Source organism: Sturnus vulgaris, chromosome 7 (assembly GCF_052056855.1).
Source record: "Sturnus vulgaris isolate bStuVul1 chromosome 7, bStuVul1.hap1, whole genome shotgun sequence".
NCBI classification, from domain to species: Eukaryota; Metazoa; Chordata; class Aves; order Passeriformes; family Sturnidae; genus Sturnus; species Sturnus vulgaris.
In genome coordinates this window covers 4,010,003-4,036,307 of record NC_142249.1, presented here as the reverse complement: position 1 = coordinate 4,036,307, position 26,305 = coordinate 4,010,003, and the positions used below count along the sequence as shown (strand labels likewise).

At 47.3% G+C, this 26,305-nt stretch overlaps 1 protein-coding gene across 7 annotated transcripts in view; it reads left to right on the top strand.

The window, feature by feature from the left end:
- The window catches only part of HDAC4 (histone deacetylase 4), a 170,095-nt gene that overhangs the window by 128,360 nt on the left and 15,430 nt on the right, over window positions 1-26,305 (top strand). For all 7 annotated transcript variants that reach the window (XM_088167569.1, XM_014889888.2, XM_088167565.1 and 4 more), the window contains exons 13-22: window positions 1,905-2,156; window positions 3,408-3,594; window positions 9,312-9,445; window positions 10,774-10,894; window positions 14,163-14,209; window positions 19,174-19,281; window positions 19,522-19,577; window positions 20,062-20,149; window positions 21,061-21,180; window positions 22,874-22,971. In XM_088167569.1, the coding sequence (XP_088023695.1) occupies window positions 1,905-2,156; window positions 3,408-3,594; window positions 9,312-9,445; window positions 10,774-10,894; window positions 14,163-14,209; window positions 19,174-19,281; window positions 19,522-19,577; window positions 20,062-20,149; window positions 21,061-21,180; window positions 22,874-22,971 (1,211 nt within the window). The remainder of the gene's footprint in view (window positions 1-1,904; window positions 2,157-3,407; window positions 3,595-9,311; window positions 9,446-10,773; window positions 10,895-14,162; window positions 14,210-19,173; window positions 19,282-19,521; window positions 19,578-20,061; window positions 20,150-21,060; window positions 21,181-22,873; window positions 22,972-26,305) is intronic.

The following is a 26,305-nucleotide window of genomic DNA, read 5'->3' as shown; positions in this document are numbered from 1 at the left end:
AAAAATTTAAAACTACCAGGGAATTACATTGCCTCTCATTCCCATTAGGTATGACAATGGCACTGTAAATTATTTTTCCCAGCAATTACCTCCTGCAGTTCAGAAGTTCAAAAGGCATTAAGTTCAAAAGCTTGAGACCTTCAATCCAAGCAGGGAAAAAAAACCAAAACATGCAGCAGATGGTTTATGATAATTTAATTATCTTTAAAACAGATAATATTCATCAAGCCTAAGAGGGCTTAAAGAAAATCGGTGGAAAAACTTTTACCTTAATGTGGTTTGGTTATTCAGTGTGTGTTACAAGGAATGAAACTGGGGGGAGGCAGGGGGAGCCTCACAAAAATCCTTGAGGGGTTTTGATCCCTGAACCTTTGCAGGGACCTCCTGAGGTCACTGAGGACAATGTCCCTCCTCTAGCAGGTTGCCCAAGGATATCCAAGGATGGAGACTCCAGAACCTCTCTGAACAACCTGTTCAAGTGTTTGACCACCCTCACAGGAAAAAAAAAAACCAAACCAAAGTTTTACTGTGTTCAGGAGGAATTTTATGGGTTTTAATTTGTACCCATGGCCTCCTGTCCCATCACCTGTGAGTGCAACCCATGAGAGTCCCATGGACTTAAGGATATCCAGGTCTTTTAAGCGTTTGCTAAACCTGGTAATTCCTTCACCAAGGGACGTTTTCCTTGTTCCAGACTTTTCCTTGGGTTTCAGAGTCCTGGGATTCCTGAAGGATGGTCTTAGATAAGGCATTAATTCTATCTCATGTGCCACCAGGTGCCTTCCCTCATTCAGCAGTGGCACCAGCATCTCCTTACCTTTCCTCTTTCTTCGTGTCCTTTGCCAGATTCAGCTCCATTCCTGCCCCTCTGCCTTGCTTAGGTTGTATGGCAGACCTTCCTTCCTGCTTTTGGGGGGAAAAAAGGCTTAATTCCAGGTTGGAGCCACTGTTCTTCAAAGAGCAAGTTACTGACAAATAATCCCACTTCCTGCATGTGTTCAATAACCATGTTTTGATTTAGCTTTATTAGATTTAAAATCAATATTGCTTTCCATACTGATGACCTAATCCTCATTAAACCTTGCCCTGACAACTTTCAAAGTGCAGCAGTTTCTTTATAAGCCTGTGAAGCAGGGACAGCCTGAGCTCTTTGAAAGGGAGGAAATGGATTGGTTTTCCTATGTTGGAGTTAAAAACAGGTCACATTTGGTTTTTTTTATTTAGTATCCCAAATAAAAATCATAAGCAGTCTGAGACAGAGAACTGTGAATTTTATCTTGCCAAAGAACTTACAAGAAGTCTGAGTGAATTACAGAGAAAATGAAATTGTTCGTTTTAGTTTAGGAGCTGCTCTCTGAGATGTTTACTGTGTCTGGTTAGGAAGGTCGGGTTAGAACAATGCTGCTCTTGAGGTTTGCTCTCAGCTGCATGTCCTGAGTTCCTCTTAACCAGCTCCATAAGAATGCAGATTTTTCAAGTAATCATTATTTCAGCCTTCCAGATGAAATTCAGGGAGTGATTCGAGGTGATGTTGAGCAAACAGGCAGCAAGAACCCTCTTGGAGGGTTTGTGTCCCCTGTATTCTTTCAGAATTTAATTGCCAAACATCTCGATGGTTGCTCTGTGGGTTTGTGAATGGAGTAGCGTCTGGAGGCGTGCAGGAACAAGAGGCTCTTATTCCTTCGGAGGGAACATGAAGTGGAAAATAAGGGGCTGTCATTACTTGGGACACGGGATCTCGGAGCCCTTAACGCCAAGGTTGCCCTGACCTTTCCTTGGGATTGTTTCGGGCCTGGATTGTGAGACAGAACAACTCAGAGCTGCTCTTTCCCGCGGGCCTGCAGAGCAGAAGCAGCTTTCCCCGGGCGGGATGCAGCTCACTGATGAGTCTGGGCTTCTTTCAGATCATCTCCAAGCCCACGGAGCCGGCGCGGCAGCACGAGAGCCACCCCGAGGAGACGGAGGAGGAGCTGCGGGAGCACCAGGCGCTGCTGGAGGAGCCCTACGGCGAGCGGGGCCAGAAGGAGCCCCCGGCACTGGCCAGCGTGGTGCAGGTCAAGCAGGAGCCCATTGAGAGCGACGAGGAGGAGGCAGAGCCGCAGCAGGAGCTGGAGTCCGGGCAGAGGCAGGCGGAGCAGGAGCTGCTCTTCCGCCAGGTGAGCTGCCAGGTGTGGCAGTCGGATCTGGGCTTGGAAGTCACCTTGTGTCGCTCCGAGGAGGAGACTCTGAGGGGAACCAGCTCCTCAGAGCTGGCTGGGCGCAGGAATCCGATGTAAAATTCCTTCCCTGGAGTCACCTGCCAGCTGACAAAACGCCAGAGAGGGGAGTCTGGGTAACCTGCACAAAACACAGTCACTGTGTTTACTGAACCACTGAGACACTTCTGTGGCTGTTTCTTTGGAAAGATAAAGTATATCCTAACATTTCTGAGCCCTGGCCACCAGCAGGAGATTGTATTTTGGTTTAGTGATTTAAAATCAATTTCTCCAGAGAAAGGCTGCATGTAAGGGAACAAGGGACAAGTGGAGGGTGTTCCTGCTTCGGAATTAGAGATCCTGGAGCCTCCAGCCAGGCTCACTTTTGAGGGAAAGCACCTGAGGCTTGTGGATTGCAGGTGATAAATCCAATAACAAGGGAGCACAGTGTAACGAGCTGATCCACGTCCTCCAGGAATGTCATTGGGATGTTGGTCAGGAGCTACATTTGCCCAGGAAAGCTGTGGCCACTTCATCCCTGGAAGTGTCCAAGGCCAGGTTGAACGGGGCTTGGAGCAACCTGAGATAGGGGAAGGTGCCCCTGCCCATGGCAGGGATGAGCTTTAAGGCCCATCCTGGGATTCTCTGTGTGTTGCTGATGGTGGACCATTATCAGTGGTACCAGTCCTCTGAAAGTGCAGCCTCTCGACCTTAATCCTGAATCCATGGTCACACCTCAGGAAACTTTAAAATAGTATCTCCTTTGCAACTGTTTTGCCTCAAAACAGGAGGGAATAAATGGAGGGAATGGGATGAAACAGCCATCCCTTCTGACCAGGAGCCTGTCCAGCTGATGGTGTGGCTGCACAGAGGGCCAGCTCAGTTAGGAGCTCCCTCTCCAGCCTGGCATCCAGTTGAGCAGGGCTCATTCCATGGCCTGGAGTGTTTCACTGCTAAATGCCCCAGTGCAGTGGGGTGGGAGCACGGGGGGAGGAAGATGAGGGAGTTGTGGGGCAGGACAGAGTTGCCCCTTCCAGTGACCCTGTCACCCTGCACCAGGCTCAGGGCTGGGGCTCCACGTGCTGTGACTTGGCTCTAGAAACATCACACCTTCCTTTGCTGCACGTGGGGGAAAGGAGTCCAAGCCTGAGAGCCTTCAAAAACCCTTTGGGGAAGGCCCTTTCAGCAACTGCCTGCTTCTGTTGCCCACAGCAAGCCCTGCTCCTGGAGCAGCAGAGGATTCACCAGCTGAGGAACTACCAGGCGTCGCTGGAGGCGGCTGGCATGCCCGTGTCCTTCGGGGGACACCGGCCCCTGTCCCGGGCACAGTCCTCCCCTGCCTCGGCCACCTTCCCCATGTCTGTGCAGGAGCCACCCACTAAGCCAAGGTTCACAACAGGTGAGCTTTTTGGGGGCTGGGGGCTTTTGGGGGGTGGGTGCTGTGGTGATGGGTTTGTTTTATGTTCTGCAAGGGCATGGAAAAGTGGCTAAATGGCTTTAGGCTGGCACTAGGGTTAGATGGGATATCGGAAGGAAATCCTTCCCTGTGAGGGCGATAAGGCTGCCCAGAGAAGCTGTGGCAGCCCTATCCCTCGAAGTGTCCAAGGCCAGGTTGAACAGGTCTTGGAGCACCGTGGGACAGTGAAAGGTGTCCCTGCCCTGCCCACGAGATGAGCTTTAAGGTCTTTTCCAACCCAAACCATTCCATGATGATGATGATTTTATGATTTTCTTTCTCATCCCTGCTAATCCGTAAGCGTGGGCTCTACATCTCATCCTCATTTAAGTACTCCAGAACATCCTGCCTTCCTCAAGGAGCAGACTGAGTCATCCCTGTTTTCCTGCCTGTCCCTTCCCCAGGGCAAAAATACCCTGCACACACCGGCAGCAGCACAGCACTGGAGCTGTGTGTCTCCAGGCACACAGAGCAAGTCCCAGGCTATGACAGAACTGATTGAGAGGTGAGGCAGGGAGAGCCAGTGCTCCTGAAGGACAGAGTGCCAAATGCAATGCTGGCTCTGTTTCCTCCACCTTCTCCAGTCCCTCCACAATCTCATGCCATCAGTTATCCACTCCGGGCTCCCTGCCAGCCTCCCCTCCTCCTGTCACACAGGAGTCCGTGCCTGCAGGTTAGGAAAAATGAGGGGAGCTGGTGATTTCAACTTGTCTTGAGGAGACCAAAGGGTGTTTGCTTACCTGTGAAGGAAAATGATGAGTGCAATCCTGCATTTGTGTGGTGGAAAGCACAAGTGCAAAACAGGTGTTGATCCCCAAGTGTTAGCAGCCAGGATGGAACAGCCTGGGATAGTGGAAGGTGTCCATGCCCATGGCAGGGGTGGAACAAGAAGGGCTTTAAGGTCCCTCCCAACCCAAACCATCCTAGGATTCTGTGATCTCCCCCCCAAGATTAAAAGCAAAAAACTTAATTGTTCTTCCTGTATCCCGACAGCCAACTTTTCTCCTCCAAAATCCTTTCTGCCTCTTCAGTGCCCTCAGCAACAGCTGAAAGTTGATTTTCCTTGCAACTCCTCAAGCCCTGTGCTAGGTGATGAGGACTGATTTCAAAGTCCGCCTTCTTCCCCAAATGTCAAGCTCTTACTATGTGAATGAACAGTTTGCAATGTGATGTGTTCCCAGGGAAAAGGAATGGGGGGGGGGGGGAATCCACAACGCCCAAATAAGAGCAGCTCATGATGTTATTTCCCTTTCACTCCTGCTTTTATTCCATTTTTAACCTACACTTCTCACATCACTCAGCTCAGTGCTGTGAATCGGGTTTATTTTCAGGCCCTGGTGGTGTAGTAATAGTAGAATGTGCAGTGTTCCTCAGCTGCTGGCTGCAGGCAGGGTGGGAAGTGTGTGCTGTCAGCTCTGGAAAAACCCAGAAAATGGTTCAAGTTTTGCAAGTCAGCCCTTTAAAGTCCCTATTTGTTGTAAACATTGAACCCTGGAATTTCGGCAGAACTGCATTTCTAACGCAGTCAGTTCTGGCCAGATTAAAAGATTTTGGCTTTTGCCAAGAGGGCAAGGAAAAGTCCCCTGGCTCAGGGTCAGAGCAGATGAAACTTGAGCTTCTAATACACTTAACCCCAAGCCCTGGGGCTTTAAAAACAAGGAAGCCTGGCCCTCCTTGAAGGGATTATTCAATCCTTCTCTTTCTTCCCTTCTCCTCGTCCTCCTCCTCCAGTATTGAAGCTGCCCAATCAATCACATGCAAGACCCTGAAAATACAATAAATAACATTTTCTACCAGACGATCTATGTTTGACTCAGATCTGTGCATTTGAATTTCATTCAAAATTGCAGGCAGCAGGTAAGATTTGAGAGCTGTGCTGCTTGGAAAAGATCCAGTATCAGGATTTATTTTCCTCGGAGGCAGGGTTTGAAAAACTCAAAAAGTGGCTTAAAATGAGAGGTGGAATATCACACTGCTTTTATCTAGCGCTGCACAGAGTGATGAGGTGCAGAATGCTTCAGGTGGTTCACCTCCCTAAAATACCATTTTCACAGCATTTATCCAGGTTAAGATTTCAAGGGCTTGACTTTTCTCTTCCATCTCTGCATTTATGCTGTGTGAATGGAGAAAGAAGAACACAATATAATCAGGCATTCACTGGCACTAATTAAGGTGCAAAGCATAGAGGTAAGACCTCTGTACAAGTCCTAAAACTAGTCCTAGGTCTGGTTTAATTAACCTGCACTATCTGCATAGGAGAAGCAGGGAAAAAAAGCCTACTGCCATGGGCTTGGAAGCAGGAAAAAGGGGAGGAAAGGCATTTCAGCTGCTGAGCATGTGTGTGAGTTAAATTGCCTCATGTTTTGTTGGAGTTGTCCACAGTGGCGCGTCGGAGATTGTGTTTCTGGAGGTGGGTACTAAAGCTTAATCACCAGGATCGAGCTATTCTTTGTAAGGCAGGAAATTAAAGTCTTAGGTGTTTTTCAAAAGTAAGCAGTGCTAAAGTGCATCAGGCTTCCTTTTCCCTAGGAAAATCCATCTGGCTGGTAAGTGGCTGCTTTGCAGACTGATCCTAGGGCAGAGGAATGAGGATTGGAATTGGTGTGATGGTTTGGTGAGAGGGCTGCAAGAAGCAGACTTCACTGAATGGCCCTAATTAAGCCAGCCGTGATCACTCTGGATGTGAACGTGGCCCTTAACAGATCAGTCCTTTTCCAACAGACGAAGGAATTGTTCCTCTCTTTCATGTTTGGGAAATTATATAGAAATAATACAGAAAGCTGATGCTCTCCCTGGACTGAGTTAGCTCCAGACAACTGGAAGGTCTGGGGTTGATGTATATTTTATTTTCCTGTCTCTCTCAGTGACCAACACCTGAGACTTCAAAGGTCCTGGGGAAAGAGCCACATACTGCAGCTCTCAAACATGATGTCCATTACTCCACATCAAAGTGAAAGCTGTGCCCTTCCTGGATCCTTCCAGCAATCAGTTTGATGTCCCGAAGCATGACATTTAATTTTCCTTCCTCCCAGAAAACCGGTCCTTGAACTTGCCCTCTCTAGCTCGAGCAGCCCCCGTGACTTTAATGAACAGTCCTGCCTGCCCTGTTCTGCACACTTGAATAAGGATCCTCAGGTTAGGCCATTAATTTGCGTAGCTCCAATTATCCAGTCTCTGATCTCCTGCAAAAATGGGTCGACAAATTATTCTGATGTTCTGCATTAAAGGGTTTTTCCTTTCCGATGAAGGCGTTTATTCTCTCCTGTGCAGAGCAATATAATTATCTGAACCTCAGATCATATGTTTGTTCTGCCAAGAAAAGCCAGTTGGTTTTGCTTTAGTGCTGACCTTTAAAAGTGATTGTTCTTATGTCTGAAAAGAGTCTTGCTTCCAGCACCACTTCAATTAACTTGTAACAGCCAGTGTAGTTTTGTATTTTGAGCTTAAATTGCCGAGCTTCCCTTTGTGTGTGTATGTGAGTGTGTGCAGCTGAGTGTCCCCAGCCACAGGAAGGAACGGGAACAGCTCCCTTTTCCACTGGGCTGGTTTCTAGGAAAGAGAAATGATGCATGATTGCAGCACAGAACTTCACTGGGACACTGCTGTTATCAGTGAACCCTTGGGAAGAGGGAAACCATGGATGCACCAAGTTCTCTGAACAGCAGCTTTGGGGTGGGATAGATTCCTTGTGTGGTTTGGGTTGGAAGGGACCTTGAAGATGATCCAGTTCCATGGCCAGGGACACCTCACAGTATCCCAGGCTGCTCCAAGCCCTGTCGAGCCTGATCTTGGACACTTTCAGGGATGGGACAGCCAGGGCCTCACCACCCTCACAGGGAAGAGTTTCTTCCATAAGTTCAATCTAAATTTCTTTTAGTTTAAGACCTTGCACTGGTTCAGTTAAACTCAGACTGGGGTGAAAGCTTCTCCTCAGGTGCATTCTGAGCTTGCCTTGGCCCAGCAGCTGCTCATGATGTTTGATGCTATGAACCAAACACGGGAGACCTTGAGAGAGCTTTGCAGCACAACCTCCTCCAGGTGAACTTCGGCTGACCCGAGGGCAGCCAATTACCAGGGCTCTGTTCTCTTCCCTGGAACCCAGCATGGTTTGGATTTCAAGGGGTGTTTTTCTCCTCTGCACTCACCTACAGCAGAGCGAGGAGCTGCCAGACACCTCCCCTGAGGCTGCAGAATGCCGAGGCCAGAGCGGGGAGCCAAGATTCCCAGTGGCACAGTGTGCCCACACCCAGCAAGGAGGTGGGACTGCAGCTGCAGCCGGGCCTGGGAACATGCAGAGGCACAGATTCAGTTCCAGCTGCTCTCAGGCTTCCCTGCAAGCCCCTTGGAGCTCCCAGACTATGCTGTGAGTCCATGCCTGAGCTGGGAGCATGGATCCAGCTGTGCCTGGCACGATGCGGGTGTGCTCACCCTGGATTTCCCTGGAGTGCTGGCAGCTGGGCTGCACAGCCTTGGACATGGGAGCTGGGACTGGCTCCTGACACTGCTGCCTTCAGAGGCTTTGGATTCTCATCAGAACCTTGGAATTCCATAGAAATAATGGAAAACCTTGGGGTGGAAAGGACCTGAAAGGTTATCCAGTTTTAAATCTCTGCTGTGGGCAGTGACACCTTCCACTAGCCCAGGGTGCACCAACCTGGCCTTGGGCACTTCCAGGGATCCAGGGGCAGCCACAGCTGCTCTGGGCACCCTGTGCCAGGGCCTGCCCACCCTCCCAGGGAACAATTCCTGCCCAATATCCCATCCATCCCTGCTCTCTGGCAGTGGGAAGCCATTCCCTGTGTCCTGTCCCTCCATCCCTTGTCCCAAGTCCCTCTCCAGCTCTCCTGGAGCCCCTCTAGGCTCTGGAAGGGGCTCTGAGCTCTCCCTGGAGCCTCCTCCTCTCCAGGTGAGCACCCCCAGCCCTCCCAGCCTGGCTGCAGCCATTGGACCGACTTTCATACAGATATTTCCTGCAAGAAACCTTTTTCTTGGGGAAGAAAGCCCCAAACCAATGGCTTTTATTATGTATTCTGGAGCTTCTGGCTGAAGGACAGATGGGTTTAAACATTTGACTTCATGTATTTTGCTAGAGAGAAACAATTAAAGGTCTTCTGTCACTGGGTAGGACCTGCTGCTTTCCTTCAGTTGGAATGTTGGCTATGGAATCCCAACGCACCTTCCAAAATTGCACCCAGGCAACTCTGGAGCACGAATCAAATCCTCCTGTGCTGGTCTCATGCCATTAATCCCTGGGAATGCAGAGGAATTTAGCTGCCCTAGCCCCTCATCCAGCAATGACTTCTGGGTTTAGTTGCCAAGCCCTGGAGGCATTTTGGTAGCCAGGGAAAAAGCTTCAGATCCCAGATCCCATTCCTGTGCCAGCACCTCTGCTCTCACACAGGTGTCACCTCTCCCTGGCATTTAATTTCGCATCTTTGTACTGATTTCCTTCTCATATCCCTTGGGGATTGCCATGGAAAAGGGTGGATGCAGGTTTGGGTTTTCAGTTCTCTGTGGCTCCTGGTCAAACACAAAATTTTGGCCTGGAACCATTGACTCCAAAGTGCAAAATGCGGTTTTTTTTTTTTCTTCTATAACTGGCAAATCTTTCGTGTGTTTTTTTAACCCGAGGGCAATTCTGTCCCTTGTGTCCCCTGCAGGCCTTGTGTACGACACATTGATGCTGAAGCACCAGTGCACCTGTGGAAACACCAACAGCCACCCCGAGCATGCAGGCAGGATCCAGAGCATCTGGTCCAGGCTCCAGGAGACAGGGCTACGGGGCAAGTGTGAGGTGAGGGAAACACTGGATAAGGCCACATTACTGTTTTTATTAGTATTATTAATATTATTGCATTATTATTGCTTTATTATTGTATTGTTATTTGTTATTGTTATTAATTTTATTACTATTGTTGTTGTTGTTATGCCAAAGAAAAGATCAAGATATGATGTCACACTCTCGTTTGTTATCCTTGCAATTATCCCAGCAAAAACTGTGGAGTGACAGCTTTTCTGTGGTTTAATAACTTTTTTTAATGCTCTTTAATAAGTAATGGGCAAGCTATGCTGTAAAAGGAGTGGGGGTAGGATGAAGGCACTGAGCACCATTCCATCACAAGAGGTTAAATTAGATTTATTGGATAAATTTTAAGAGCAAGCAAAGGGAGAGACAAGCTTAGCTATTAAGTAGAAAGAGTGAAGGTTAATAATAAAAATTAACGAGTGGTTATTAGTTACAACTAACAGCAGTGGTGATGAATGGGGGTATTAGTGTGTGTTCATCAATTCTTTGAGCACCTGAGGGGACTGAATCCCAGAGCATAAATATTTCTGCAATGTCAGGATCTGGCTAGGAATGTTCCCGAGCCATCAGATAAGACATCCACGTGGTGGCAGCATTGCCATTGCCTAAATTTCCCTGTCCTGCCCTTGTTTAGCCCTTTGAAACCTGTCTCTGTCTGTGGATACCCATTTAATGGAATTTTGGGATTATTTGGGACCAAGTAAACCTCATTGCTAGTTGCCTGGTCTCCTCAATGAGTGTTACCGATGTTCTCTAATGTACAAGTTCATCACTGTGAGATCCCAGTCAATATTATTGGCCTTAACTTCCTGTTGATTTCCTTGAGGAATATTTATTTTCATTAATTTCCGTGCTTACCTTGGTACTTTTGGTTGCTGTTGTTGTTTGAGAGTTGTTGTTGATCTTCAGCTGCTTTCCAGCTGTGTTTCCCTCCTGCCCACCAGCAGCTTTCAGCCTTACCAGACTCTTCTTTTTTCCCAAAAATGCTAAATTTCTGCCTTAATTCCCTGCTGGCTTTCTTCAAGCTCTGCCCTGCCATTTCAGGATGCACTCCCTTATCTTTCTGGTCACCTTTCCTTCATCCCCACCACCTCCTGCCAGCACCTGTCTTAAAAGTTTCCTCCTTTATCTTGAACGGATCTGAAAATGACTTTCTGTGCTGAGCAAATAAATGTTGCGAGTAAGGGATTAACCCAAAACCACCTCAGGACCCATTTTAGTGTTTTTCTGTCTGTCTTGATGTCTTGCTAAGGAAACAGAAAAGAGAGGCAAGCAGTTCACCAGTGATTTCACCACTCTTTTCCTTCCCCTCTCAGTGCATCCGTGGCAGGAAGGCGACGCTGGAGGAGCTGCAGACGGTTCACTCGGAAGCCCACACGCTGCTCTACGGCACAAACCCTCTGAACAGGCAGAAACTGGACAGCAAAAAGCTTCTAGGTATCGTTCCCTGGGGGGAAATCCCCCTTTCTGAGCCCTGGGTGAGATGCTGGGGCTCCCTTCATCCTTAAACCTGTGCAGCTCCAAGAGGATTGTTTCCAGCTCCATGCACAAGATCCATCTCCCTCTCTTCAGGCAGATCCCTAAACCCTAGACAGCTTAAACCTGCTTTCTTTGATGTCTTCAGAACCTAAAAGGATGTTTTCCTGAGGAGGAAAGATAGTTCAGGCAGCTTGTTTCATCCTTGGGCACTCTGTGTATTAGACAGTTATGGCTAGGAAAGGAACTGGAATACCCTCCCAAGGATTTGCATCTGCAGCCCCCAGCCAGCTGCACAGGCATCAACAAACCCCTGTCAGGTTTATATGGATAGTCAGCAAGAGAGATGCTGGGGCCTCCACTTTTGTTTAATCTGGAGTGGGATTGTTTATCCCTTTCACTGGAGACCAAATCTCCCTGAAACAGGGGCCTGTCTGTTGTAAAATATAGACAAAAATATTTTAAAAAATGGTATTTGCTCAGAAGAAATTCAAAGGGATGGATGTTCAGATAACCGGCCCTCCAAAGCATCCAAACAACATGGATTTTAGCACCTCCGTGGAGTCATCATCACTTCCCTTTACTTCCTGCCTTTTTGCAGGAGCAGCAGGCTGGAGGGGCAATTTGGGAAGTTCTCATGTGGGGATAAGAAAAAAAAAAATAGAAGACAGTTCTGGAACCTAGACGTTGAGAAAGTTTATTTTGGGATTAGCTTGACTTTGGATGATGTAAAAAGAGGTTTAACTCCGTGGCCTTCATGATGTAGTGGTCACAGCAAAGGAGCTGGAAAGATTTTGCTCAGTGTGTCCATGAGCTTCCAGAGAGGGAAGCCATTAGGCAGGAGTTAAACACGCAATTAGCACGGTATTTATAGCTCACTTCCCACCTCCTTAAAGCCAGAGAACCCAAAGCAGACAGCTCCAGCTGAATGATAGCTCCATTAGGATGTAAACTTTCAGGAATTTATGATGTCATATACTCAGGAGTGGAAAACTCTGTAAATCCTCCCTGGGAGACCTGAGAATATTCTCTTGGGATGCTTTTCCACTGCCTCCTCTGGGCACAATCTGTCTCACCGGTTCCACAGATGCCTTTGGAGATACAGTTTATTTGGATAGTATTTTTGGGGGGACACCCCAATTGCTGAACCATTCCTGATGGTTTCTGCAGAGAGCCTGTGGGGGAAGCAACCCTTGCTCTGCCTCTGCTCCTGTAGCTCTGTGTCCCTGGTGGCTTTAATTGCTCCTTTTAAAGTGGTTGCAGAGATCAAGTTTAATCCTATAGAGAAGAGAAATTCTAACACCTGAAAGCTTTCCAGTACAGAACGTTCCCTGTTTGGATACAACTTGCAGAACAGCCCCGGAGCAGTGGGAGGTCAGGTCCCCAAGGTTTCCAGAAGAAAAGGATGTCCAGTAGCTCTTAACTGGGTTTAAACCTGGTTTCCTAAGCCCACTTGGCACCATTTTAGCCTGGAGATGCTGACAGTGGCACTGTCTGCCAGCCCACCTGACCCCCTTCTCTCCCTGATGGCTTCCATAGGGCAGGAGCTGAGCGAGGATATCAGGGGAAAGCTCCATGTGGAGAGGGAAGCACACCTGTAAAAAACCCCTCCTTTGGCCATCCTCTCCCACTGGGGGTTTGAAAAGCTTTTGAATTTACAAACCAACTTTGTGGGGTTCTTTGAAACAGGTTAGAGGGTGGGTTCAGGGCAGGTTTGAAGGCTGAGGGCAAAGCTTGATGTGAGGTTTGGGGATGCAAATGGGAGCTTGTTAGGGCTGAGTGTCTTGGCAGGTGTCTGATGACTCCGTGTAAACTCTTTGCCTTTGATACCTCTGTGAGGAAGAAAAAAGCCTGAGAAACCTCAGCCTGAAAGGGAAAAGGCTTTTCAGGACACAAGATGTTTCCTGTTAAGCTTCTGCAAATGAAAAAGGGGGATGTGCCTTCATGGAGTCACAGAATCCTAGAACGGTTTGGGTGGGAAGGGACCTTAAAGCTCATCTCATCCCACCCCTGCCATGGCAGGGACACCTTCCACTGTCCCAAGTGCTCCAAGCCCCAGTGTCCAGCCTGGCCTGGGACACTTCCAGGGATCCAGGGGCAGCCACAGCTGCTCTGGGCACCCTGTGCCAGGGCCTGCCCACCCTCCCAGGGAACAATTCCTTCCCAATATCCCATCCAGCCCTGCCCTCTTTTAGTTTAAAGTCATTCCCCCTTAATCCTGTCACGGATCCAAAATACAAACCCATCTCTCCATGGACAGTGGAAATACTTGGAACCTGTTGGACCAGTTGAAACTCAGGCAAATAAGGCTGCTTTTGATTTGTAGGGAGCAACCATAAATTGTTGTCGAGAAGACAAATACGGAAATAATGGGTGGATTAGCAGTGAGATGTGACAGGAGGTCCGAGGCAGGATGATCTAAGGACTCCCACGTGCATTTAATCAAAGAGAGCATCTCACTTTGAGCTCAGATGAGTCCAGATGCATGAACTCCTCTTTCAATAACAGAATCCCAAATGGTTTGAGTGGGAATGGACCTTGAAGCCCATCCCATTCCACCCCCTGCCATGGGCAAGAACACCTTCCACCAGACCAGGTTGCTCAAGGCCCCACGGAATTTTGAATGGAGGGTAATTTACTCACAGACAAGCCCCAAAAGTGATGTTACATTTCTTACAGATCCAGAATTAGCCCTGCAGATGGTTTTCTTAATTTTTCTCAAATTCTCCTTATTGGTTATGCTATTTCAGTCAAAACACATGTTTTTTCTTTGCTTGCCACTGGTTTATTTTTCAGTCTTCCTCTTTTATGAAGCCCGTGCTCTCCAAAGTCATCTAGTAGCTGCAGATGAATGATAATTGGGGTGTTTTTATCATTTCCTGTTCTCTCTCAGTGGGAAGGGGTTAAAGTGCTCATCTGAGAAGACATGCTGAGTGATTGTTGGTGGCATCTTCCTCATATATCATCTCGAAACATCAGACAGCACTCAAATCTTGCCTAAAAATGAGTGATTTATAAACAGCTTTTGCAGGAGCCCAAAAGTGCTCATTCTGTGTGTGTGTGTGTGAGTGTGTGTGTGTTGTAACAGGGCTGGATGAAAATGGGAAGAAAACCCCCAGTCTGTGTTTCTGTGCTCGGAAAGATTGCAGAATTGCCACAAAATTGGCCCCAGAGTCTGGTGATCTCTGACTTTTTGACTCAGGGAGTGCCTTTCTTGTCCCCCCCACAGGTTCTCTAACGTCGATGTTTGTCAGGCTGCCTTGCGGTGGTGTCGGGGTAAGTAACTCCCTTTAATGTGTAAATAATGTCCTGTTTGTTCTCTCCTGGTGCCCCCAGTACCAAAAATTGCTGCTTTGCATTCCATGGGGCGGGTTAATTGCAGCCAGATGCTGCCCGTGAGCAGCCAGGGGCTGCCTGGGGCACGGGCTGCCTCAGGCTCACGTGCCTTTCTGCAAAAGCAGAGCAAGGATTGCAGAGCTGCTCCGGGGAGCCCGAGCCTGTTCAGGAGGAAAAACCTCCTTTCTCAGGCGGGGATGTTTCATGGTGAAGGGGTTGCTGCTTTTGGAAGCAGCCCTTGCATCCCAAAGTGCTTTTTTTTTTTTTTTTTTTTCTCTCCGTGGAAAGCAGGACGTGCCCATGCTGTGGAGCTGTTCCATCCTCAGTCTTGGGGCTCCAGAGCTGCCTTCCTCCCACAGCAGGTGGGAAACGTGGCCATGAAATAGGACAATATTTGGGAATGTGTGTATTCCTGTGAAGAGCAGGTTGGCTGCATCGCTGCCCTGGAAGGAGACAGTATCTGGCATTTTTTATTCTCCACCTCCAGGTTAATCCATGTGGATTCTCCAGGAGGTGACTAAAATACCCCTCCACCCCTCCTGGGAAAGCTGAGCATTACTTTTCAGCTGTCAAATTTTCATATCATCAGGCTTTTTGCTGTTGTTTTTTCCCATAAAGCCGAGAAAACCCTAAACCCTAAATACCTTGTTTTGAAGGTTTTCTTGTTTTCCTTTGAAGCCTGAAAGCTTAAAAGTTTCCCTTTCAAGTTAGACTTTCTGCTCCAGAGTTTCTGTGGAGGGTGACAGGACAGAAAATCATGGAGAGCAGGAGGGGGAAAAGAATGAGAAGAGACAATAAAAGGCATTGTGTTTGAAAATTCACAGTGGTAGTTCTGCTGCATAATTGTAGCTCGTGAGGTTGAATTTTCAAGGTCTGGATTCTGTTATGGAAATGAAACAAAATTGTTTTCTTCCTGAGCCTTTGCAAAATCGCTGCTTTGAAAATTATCCCGTCAGAAAAAAAAAAAAAAAAAAAAAAAAAGAGAGAGAATAATCGTCATTTATTCGTACTGCCACTCGTGGAGATATTTTATTTTGTATTGTAAATATGCTGCAGTCGCCTAATTCATGGCAAATTTTTGGCCAGAGCTTAAAAGGCTTGGATTTACTCTGCCCTGCAGTCAGGCATGCCATTCAAAGCAAAAAAAAAAATTATCATTTGCAAATGAAGACTGAATGGTAACAAGTAGAGACAGTGTCTGAGCCCAGCACGGGCCCAGAAGTCTTGCATTAAATCCCAAATCAGGGCAGGAAACGCCTCAGTGCTGGTATTCCTGCTATGCTCCTGATAAAGATGGTGCTTGCTGCTTGGTTGTCTCCACAGCCCCTTAATATTGATTATTTGCTGATTTTGGTGCAGTATTTTAACAATCCTACCAGTGAAACCTCTGCCAGGGTCTCCCCACCCTCACAGGGAAGAATTCCTTCCAATATCCCACCTCATCCTGCCCTCTATTAGAGGGAAGCCATTCCCCATTGTTTGCCAAATATGTTTCAGAGGGCAAGAATGATGTCATAAAACCAAAAGGAAAGGAAAAAAAAAAAATCTGAAAATCGGTAGAATAATGTGGGACAGGTCCTCCTTTGGATTTATACTGGAGCCAGGATAAAGTGGAATGATGGCTGCTGAGTGGAATTCGGGAGCTGAGGGTGCAATTTTGGGCTGAAACCTTTGAAACCAGGTTCTTTTCCTGCAAGCAACCAAGTGTAGCTTTCTCCCTTTGGGGATGTTGTGTAGATGAAAATGAAAGATGGGTCTGGAGGGGGGTGCAGGGCAGTTTTTTGAGGGGGAGAAGCCCCTGGAGAGCTGTTTAGCCTTCAGGATAGAGCATGGAGCTTGGGCAGCCATGAGTTCTCCTCAGCGAGGAGCAAGATGAAGGACAGGCAAGAGAGTGAATCAAAGCATATCCAGAGTTGAAAGCACCCACAGGGATCCTTGATCCAACTCCTGTCCCTGCACAGACACCCCAACAGTCCCACCCTGTGCATCCCTGAGAGTGATGTCCAAACACTCCTGGAGCTCTTGGAGTGAAGCAGAAGGAAAACAGTTCAGAGCAAATCCCTTCATTTCGTGACACCTTTCACACTCTCTCTTCATATTAAAAACTCAGTCTCGGTGGCTTGAAATCAAGGAGAGAAAGGGTAAATTTGTTCCCAAGTGCTTGGAAACACTTTTTTCTCGTTGGTTTATCCCAAGAAGCCTTCCCATGGCTGCAAGCCTCCTCCCTTCTGCAGCTGTCTGGTCCTAGCAGGAGAGAAAGAAAGACAGCACAGAAGCCCTGAAATCAACAGATGTGAGCTCTGAGTGAAACGTCACTCATTTATTTCTGCTGATCACTTGGGAATTTTGCTCAACTTTGCTCCTCTGCAGCTCACACCCTTTATTCGACATCATCCTTCCAAGCACCACAGCCTTCCCTAATCCAGGATAATTAGAAGAAGGTTTTGGGAGAAAGGAGTTAAAGCTGCAAAAATCTACAAGATCATCCCAGCACACTTTCATCCAGATTCTTCAAAAAAACGCTCAAAGGCTTGATTTCAGGGTAGCTGATAAATTTGTTTTCTTTCTTGTGTAGTGTTTTGCTGCGCACATTCTAAAAATATCTGAAGATCTGCATCATTTTTCTGCATCATTTTTCCAGAGGTGTTTGTGTTGTTGATTTTCTCCAGAGCAGGTGATTCTATTTTGGGTGCAAGGGCTTTGATGAGAGTGTATCAACAATTTTAACTGTGCAAGCAAAGTAAGTTCTCATAGAGCAGAGAGCACGGAAAGGACTGCCGTGGAATGGAAATGAGGAGGAACTAATTAGTGAGTCGGAGGAGCAGAATGTGAGGATTATTTAATTGAGAGCAGGAGGAGACACGGTGGGGTGTCTTCCTCTCTGAGGGAAGAGCAGAACTCCTTCACTTTGCAGGGTCTGCAGCTCTGGTGCAACCTGTGTCTACCTATGCTGGTGCTTGATTTCTTACCTGTGTGGTTTTCCAGCTAAATTAAATAGTAGAATAATAAAATCTTTCATAAGGTGCTCATTTAATTCTGAGATAGCTGCACATCAGAGGATAGGAAAGTTTGCAGTGTGAGTAGGAGGAATTTACAGTGTGAGTAGGAGCCTCATCGTGGATATCAATAAAAAAACTTGAATTTTCCTTAAAAGAAGGAAATAATTGTAAGGAAATTGCAATTTTTATTATGATGGAGGAAAAACTCTTTGGGTTTCATTTTGGACATTATTCTTGGAATGCTCCTGGCAGGAGCCTGGTTTCTGCTGGGGCCTGAATGTGGCAGTGCTTGCCTCTAATCTAGCACTGAAGAATCCTGTCTGTTTTATGGGGAAAACTGGCCCCAACAGCCATCTGAGGGACTGTTGGCCTCTTAGGATACATGAATTTGGGTATTTTGTGTTTCCATTCCCCTGGAGCCTCACAGGGATTGAAGAGGGCCCATGGAAGGAGCCCTGAGCTCCCTATGTCCAGGCAAGAAGGGAAGCTCTTCCCTGCTGATGTCCTGAGGTATTTTCTTCCAAAGACCAGGAAAAATGGGTTGGGTTTGCTGGAAGATGGGTTAGATATGCCCAGAGATGGGATAGATACACTTGTGGGTGGTCAGAGCCAGTGAGAGGCTGCCAAAGATGGGCCCTCACAAAGCACCAGTGCATCCCTCAGTGGGGGGGAGAAGCAGCTTGTGCTTATTCCCACCTCTTTGGGGACTTTTGGAGAGACCTGCTCAGGTCAGTCCCATCTTCTGCATGTGTGCAGTCCTGATCCAGGGTTCCTGAAGCTGTCACATGTAACTCAGACTCCATCCTGCTGCTATTCCCATGTTATTGCCCAAACTTACAGGGGTCCAGAGGAGCCCTGAGGCCACAAAGAGTCACTGCACACAACACAGTGGCATTCCCCAGAGGCTTTTTGGTGTTCTCTAAGTGCTTTCCTAGTTTAATCTGGCTTCCAAAGCATCCTCGGAGTGGATGCTACCAGATACCATCCATGATCATGGAGCTGGAATCACTTCCAGTGATGGCTGCAGCATGGTTTGGAAGGAGGCAGATCAGTCCTCTGTGGGACCACTTGTCACTGCTGATGAGCCAGGCACAACCAATGATCTCTTTCTTCCCATCTCTGCCTTTTGCCATTGTTTCCATAAATACACTCAGGGCAGAGTAATATGTGAAAAATAGCTGGTGAGGAATCCAGTGGCATGATCTGGAGTAACAGCAGCACAGGCATGCCTGCGGGGTGCCTTGCCTTGCCTGTGGCCTGTTTCCACATTTTCGGGGGGAAATAGGGTGGTTCTGTTGAATATTTAGCATTGGAGCAAATCTGTGTGCACAGGATGCTCAATGTCTGTTGTTAGAGTGGGTGAGCTTGTGGTTCCTCAGGGAAGCTGCTGTCACTCCTGGGCAGTCATCTTTTAAATGCCCAATGCTAAACATCCCTCTTTATTGTGGATTTTTTTATTTTAAAGACCCATTAAATTATTTCATAAAGCTTTTTTTATTTCATCTGGGATCAGCAGCAATTAAAGAGAAATGCTGATTCTGTGGTCACAGACTCACAGAATCATGGAATGTTTTGGTTTGGAAGGGATCTGAGAGGGCATCTCATTCCATCCCTGTCCCCATGGGCAGGGACATCTTCCACTAGCCAGCTTGCTCCAGCCTGGCCTTGGACACTTCCAGGGATCGAGGGGCAGCCACAGCTTCTCTGGGCACCCTGTGCCAGGGCCTGCCCACCCTCACAGAGACAATTCCTTCCCAATAGCTGAACTAAACCCCCTCCCTTTCAGTTTAAATCTATTCCCCTTGTCCTGTCACCCCGTGTGAGTGATGTCTTTATAAGATAGGGGTCTCTTGATTCCTGGCTGCCCTCCCTGTTGCTGACCTGGTTGCTGTGTGTCCCCATCAGGTTGACAGTGACACCATTTGGAACGAGGTGCACTCGTCAGGCGCCGCTCGCCTGGCCGTGGGCTGTGTCATCGAGCTGGTGTTCAAAGTGGCCACAGGAGAACTGAAGGTATGAAAACAGCCCCAGCTGTGCTCTGTGCTGGGCTCTGCTCAGGGCTCTGCTGTGCAGCAGCTCCAGGACCTTTTTCCCCTCCACAACGAGGGAAAGCATCATCCACTGCCATGACCTTGTGGGGAATCCACCAAGAGCAGCTCCAGAGTTCCCAAGCAGGATTAAGGCTTCAGGCTGCACCCCCTGCGTCCCTCCTTGTCCCTCTGACCTTTTCCTGTCCTTGTGTTTTGTGTGCAGAACGGATTTGCTGTTGTCCGGCCCCCGGGTCACCATGCAGAGGAGAGCACACCCATGTGAGTATGGGGTTCACTGGCTTCATCTAGGGCTCCTTTGATGGGAGGTGCACAGCTGGAAATTCCAAAGGAGTTCTGTTAGGTTAGTGCTGTGGAGTTTCTGTTTCTTGCTAGATGAGATGTGTGGTGTTCAAAGCTCCCCAGATTCCCTGGAGCAGGGTAAGATCCTGCTCAGTGCTTTTTGGGAGTGTTTCCTAGCAAGGATCAGCAGTGGATTTGGGCAAGTGTGGGACAAGTTTCCCTGGGACCTGCTGCTGGAATTCAGCACTTCCAGTGGGAAATGAATCTAGTGGAAGGTGTCCCTGCCCATGGAGCAAGATGAGCTTTAAGGTCCCTCCCAACATAAGCCTTTCCATGTTTCCAGGGAGAAAGGAAGAGTGAGAGCAGAAGGAATCTTTCCTCCTGTGTTCCATCTAGGTGATGGGTCTGGCACCATGGGAAGCTGTAATTAACACCTTTGTTTTCTCTTGTGTCCCCTCCCCAGGGGTTTCTGCTATTTTAACTCCGTGGCAATCGCAGCCAAGCTGCTCCAGCAAAGGCTCAACGTGAGCAAAATCCTCATCGTGGACTGGGTGAGTAAATGCCCCTTCTTTCCCTTTGGGGAGAGCAGGTGAAAATTGTTCGATGTGGGTTTCTTCCTGCAAGGGAAATCAGTGAAAATTCAGTCTGTAAGTCAGTGAAAAACTTCTTGCTCGTGGTCTGCAAGACAAAATTTGAGGTTTTAGTTGAGCAAAAGTGTTCTAATCAGAGAAGAAATTCGTAAAGGGACTGCAATTTTCAAATGAAAGGAAAGGGCTTCTTTGAGATTCTGCTGTGGCAATTTATAGACGTTTATTTTTTAATAGATTTTATGTGGCTAGGAAGGCATTGGAGTGACTGGATATCAGCCAAAGGTTTTGGTTCTGTTGCTACAAATCACCCACCAGTTAAACCCGCAGGTTAAAATGCATTTATTTTGCCTTTTGGACCTACTGGATGGATGTTTTTTCCCTCACTTCTGACCTGTTTTTCATGTCAGGGAGGGACATGAAATTTGTTTCAATTTCTGTCCTGTCACAGACTGGGTTTGTGCACCACACAACAGCTCAAGAGGGGAGCTCTCGTGGGTTGTGTTGTTTAACCTGGATCCAACAGAGCTTTATTTGGATCAGTGCTCACCCCACAGACTGACTAAAGATGCAGATGTGGGGCAACAAATATCCCAGTATCTTCATCCCCTCAGGATTGGTCTTTCCATCAAGGTAAATGAATCCTCAGTTTGGCAGACATTTGGGATTGTGTTTATCCCATGTGTTAAACAAGGAGTATCATCTCAAACCAGGTGTGCAAAGCAGGTTATTCCCATTCCCCAAGAACTGCTTCAGCCAGGTTGGAGAAAACGAAGCTCAGCAGTGAAGAAAACGCCTCCAAATCCAAACTGATGCCTTTAATCCATGTTTCTCCTGAAGGATTAACCTCCCTGCTGTGCTCCCTGTCCCTGCAGGATGTCCACCATGGGAATGGTACTCAGCAGGCCTTCTACAACGATCCCAATGTCCTTTATATCTCACTACATCGCTACGATGACGGCAACTTCTTCCCAGGCAGCGGCGCTCCAGACGAGGTGAGCACATGGATTCCGGAGTCCTGGGACTCAGAGGAGCCCCTGCCACCTTGCCAGATCTCCTCTGGGTTTTTGTTCCCGTCCAAGGACACACCAGGTCCGTGTTGTGTGACAGCCGCGGGCACAGTGTCCCGGCCGGAGCTGGAGCAATGAGTCACTGCAATTAAAGCTCTCCAGCCCTTGTGGGACAACCTGTTCCAGAGGAGCCGTCTGCCAGCTGTCCCAGCACTCCATGTCCTGTTCGGGATTTCCCCTTCCTCGGCAGAAGTTGTTGCTTAGATGCAGAAGGAACAGATTGTCCATGGCTGCACCACCCATGCTCGCTTTTCCTGGCACAGCCATGGAGCCTGTCTGCCTCCCCTTCTCCACGTCTCTTTCTCCACCCTCCCCTTCTCCTGGCCCTTCTCCACCTCCCCTTCTTTCTCCTGGCCCTGCCCAGGCATTGCTCACTACCACCAAGGCTGCACCTCCACCCCAAATTTGTGGGATTTGAGGGCCAGTCACGGATGCTGCTGGAGCAAACCCCCTTTGCTGGTGGTGTCCTCAGAGCCTGCAGCAGGAGGGCTGGGCCAGTGGAGCTGACAGCTGAGTTCTGGTTGTTCCTGGAGTTCATCCTTCCTTTCCCTCTGGGCTGGCAGGAAATATGGTCCTTCAGAGTGATATAGCAAAAGGAAATTTTATGGAATACTTAGAGTGCTCTGAGACTCTCCAGGTGACATATGAAAACTTCTTCCCCTGTCAATTTTGCATTTTCTGCTTGAGAAAAACATCAATGTCTCCATTTAAACCTCTTAAATGTGATGTGATGCTGCTCCATCACCCTTTTGTGAAGGAACAGCAGCCCTTTGCATCAGGCTTAATTCCTGCTTTTTAACAATCTGGTTTACAAAAAGAGTCATTTTTAGATGTGTCATTTTAGACCAAGTAAAAGAAAGGATACAAAACAAGTTTGATTTAAGCCAACAATGGATAACTAACTGTGGGTAGATGAACACCCACCCCTGTGTTTTTTTAGCAAAAATATTTGCACCAGTACGAGGAATAATGTGCAGTAAAAGCCGTGCAGTTTTATCCAGCTGTGCAACACATTAATTGTCACTTCTTAATTCTTTTTTTTTTCATATGCAAAGACCTTCTGGACAAAAAAAAATTTAACGTGCTGGAAGCCCCTGGTTTATTTTTCAGTTTTCCCCTCTCTCAGGTAGTCACAGGCAGGGCAGATGGGGACATTTGCAGTATAAGCAAGGAGAGGGATGTATTTGCATCTCCCACCCACGTGTCCCTCAAGCGGCCAAAATCCCTTCTCTGTGAATCCTATTCTTCTCCAGCAGAGGGGGAGCTCACTCTGATTAAAATACATTTTTTCCCCCATCTGCAACTATAGTGAAATATAAAATATGCTCCTGAATCAAGCTGAAAATGAATTATGGAAAGGTATTACATGCAGCACACTCTGCTGCAAAAAAAAAATCAAGAGGGTGCAGTAGATGATGGGATTTTTTTTGGGTGAGCAGCAGTCAAACAAAACTGGTCCTCAGCTCCCATACTGATCTGAGTGTGGATCTTGTTTTTGGGATCAGGGACTAATCAACCTCACTACTAATCCAAATCCAAATTCAACTGGGAGAACATCTAAAGAGCAAAGATGTGTTGCCAGAATTTGCTAATCAAGAGTCCCATTTCCCTTTTCCAGGTTGGCACAGGAGCAGGAGTTGGTTTCAATGTTAACATGGCATTTACTGGTGGCCTGGATCCGCCCATGGGAGACACAGAATATTTAACTGCCTTCAGGTACTACTGAATTTTCCCTCTCACAAATGTATTTTTCATCTCAGCTGGGTTTCTTTCTCCTCGTGCCATCCTTCTTGATTTTGCTTTTGATAAGCTTTAAAATTTTAATATTATTCATCCAAAAGAGGCCCTGGCACAGGTTACCCAGAGAAGCTGTGGCTGCCCCTGGATCCCTGGAAGTGTCCAAGGCCAGGCTGGGCACTGGGACTTGGAGCCACCTGGGCTAGTGGAAGATGTCCCTGCCTATGGCAGGGGTGGCATCGCATGAACTTGAAGTCTTCTTCCCACCCAAACCATTCCGTGATTTTTCTTAGACACTCTCCTGTCCCACCCCTGTGCCAAGGGGTCTGCCTGGCCTCTCCATTAACAATCTGAAGTGGTTTTCTGTCCTCACACCAGCTTTAGTGCACCTCTGGTGGCCTGCATTCACACAGACACACACTTGCCAGAACATGGGGTGTGAGTTTCTAGAATATCACCTGCTTGGAACAGCGTTAAATCCGGGAGCATTATTTTCTACTCTTCCCTGTCATGTCCTGTTAGACTGAGCAAAAAGTGCCCTTTTCCCCCTCTTCGTTCTGCCATCAAAAAGTCCTCAGAGAGCACACACCATTTAGAATGACACACATCACTGCCATTTGTGTCACTCCTGGCCCCAGGAAGGCAGCACTTTGCTCAGAGTGCAAGCCTGCCTGTTCCCAGCAGTGCCCAGGATGGGTCCCATCATCAGCCAGAGCACCCAGAGCTGGGGACACGGGGACATGAAATGAGTTTCCAGGCTCTTGGAAAAGGCTCAGGGCTGCACAGTGAGGCTTTTGCCAGCCATTCCTGGGCTCTGCTTGCCTGGATGCTGCAGCTGTTTAGGGCACAGCCTCTGGAGCTGATCACAGCCATTATTTTGGGGAGTTTTGGGGGAGCTGAGGGATGCTCCTCCTGGAGCCTACACACCTTCAGTTTAACCCTAAGTTAAACGAGAAGCTTCTTTTTCATCCTATGCCAAGTTTGGCCATGATAATACATTATCAAGTGACCTTTTCAAATCTTAACCAGCTCCTTTGAAAAACATTTTTCCCCCCCACCCCCACCCCCTGAATCTTTCTATTGATTTTAATGTAAAATAACGCTTTGAAGTTTGCAATTTATAGTCCCCCGAGAGTTAGAAAGTGAAGGGAATGGGTCATATATCCTATTTTTTTCCCCCTTCTTTTCTTGCTTTAGCCCCTTGAGACAATACATGCCTTCAAGGCAGCACCTTGTTATTCCACCCCGTCGAATGCCACGTTGCATTTGCTGGGGATCAAACCGAAGATGAAGAAAAGATAAGAAAATTGGCCATAATGAACTCCAGAAGCAGGAGGCATTTTCACCATGAACTTGGAAACTCGCAGTGGAGAACTGAGCTTTAATTCAAACCAGTCCGAATGCCAAACTGTGAGGCTTTGAAGTCTGGAGAGGAATCAGTGGAAATCCTTTGAGCTAGGCAAAGATACTGATAGACTTTTTCTTCTTTTTTTTTTTTTTTTTTTTTTTTTCCAAGCCTTAACTCTTCATATGCCTGCCTGTTTTTAGGGAAAAAAGTCTTTTTTCTGTGTAAAAGGAACAGATACTTAAGTAAGATACATGCTCCTTGCTTTTTTCTTGTAGTATTTCAGGAGGACCCAGTGTGTGGGTTTAAGAAATAAAAATAACTGAGATAAGTGTCCTTCTAAACGAGAGAAATGAGGGAATAAATAAATAAATCCCAGTGAAACTGCTCCTCCCCATGCTGAAAACCTGTTTCAGAGTGGGTTTGCTCTGTCCAAAAAACGATGGGAACTCACATCAGTGATTTTCATCCTATCTCCAGATATTATCTCCTCAGCATTGGGGTTCCCAAGCTCTGCTGGCCTCTGGATGGTCCTCAGTGCCACCGAGACGTATCAGAAATGAGAACCGGAGTTAAAAATGTGCTTTTCCCTGCATTTTGTCACTTGTTACCTTCCTAACCTGGGGCTGAAATCACTGCCTGTCCCCGGTGCAGGTTGGGGTGCCCTGTTTTTGTGTGTGGGGATGATCAGAAGGGATTTGGGGAGTTTTCTGGGAGCCTGGAGCTCCTGCACCGTGTGGTAGACTCGGCTATGCTGGAGCAGCTCCACATCCCACGCCTGAACTCACCCCCTGAGCGTGTGGCCAATCCCAGAGTGCACAGATCAGGCAGGAATGGGGTCAGTTTAATGGGAAAAACGCAGGGCACACAGTTCCCAAAGTCCTGAACTCCTCAGAACGTTCCTGGTGCCTGCGCTGTTGTTCCGTAGTTACAGAAACAAACATTGTAAAATTCGGAGGGGATTTTTGGACCAGGATTTGTTGTTCCCTAACATTTTATATGAGCAGAAATCCTGTTTGCCTCTCTCAATCCTCCTGATCCAGGTGCAAACCCAGCTGAGACCTGCAGGAGAAATGGGAAGGCTCCGGCTGGTTCCTTATTACACAGGAACAGCAATTAGTGAAATTAAAAATATTTTATCTGCAGGAGTTTCCCTCTGAGCTTACTGCAAGGAAGTTTTCCTGATGATTCCAGCATTTGTATCATGTCTAAGAATTTTTTCCCCTGTCCTGAAGTCTCTTCCACAGCCATAATTCCACGTACAGCTCAATTCCACATTCGACTTTATTTAAAGCACCTTAAGCGGGAGGAAAAAGCCAGGACTGCACTTCCCCCTCCTGCTCCTGCCACTTTCAAAAAGCATTAAACAAGTTCAGGAACCAGTTTTGGGGGGATTTGGGCTTTTCCCTTGATCTGTAAACCATTTCAGGAGCAAGGAGGAGGAAGAGGAGGGGGAAGAGATGATGATGTTTTGCCTGGAACGGTTGTTGCTGTATTTTCGATTTCATGCTCTCCCCATGCCGATTTCATCCCCGCATTCCTAATCCCTTTTGACACAGTAAATGACCATGGAGAAGCAAAGACTGGAATTTTCGGGAAGCTGGTTAGCCTGAGGAGCAGTGGATAACATTTTCAGTTTATTTATATCAAATATATAACGTGTATAAAACTATATATGCATAGCATATATCGAAATATACACATGATATATATGAAATATAAAATATGCCAATACATACGTAAATATATGTATAATAGAAATCTATACACTTAATATATATACATATGTACATAGCATATATAAAAATATACATAAAACATAGATGTGGCCGAGTGTCAGGAAAAAGTCTCTAAAAAAGTGTTCAGCCTTCTAAGCTTAACCAATTTACTCACTGCAATTGAGCATTTAAAGCCCAAAATAATCCTCTGTAGGATTGTTTCATCTGCCTGTCGTTTATTAGGCATTTA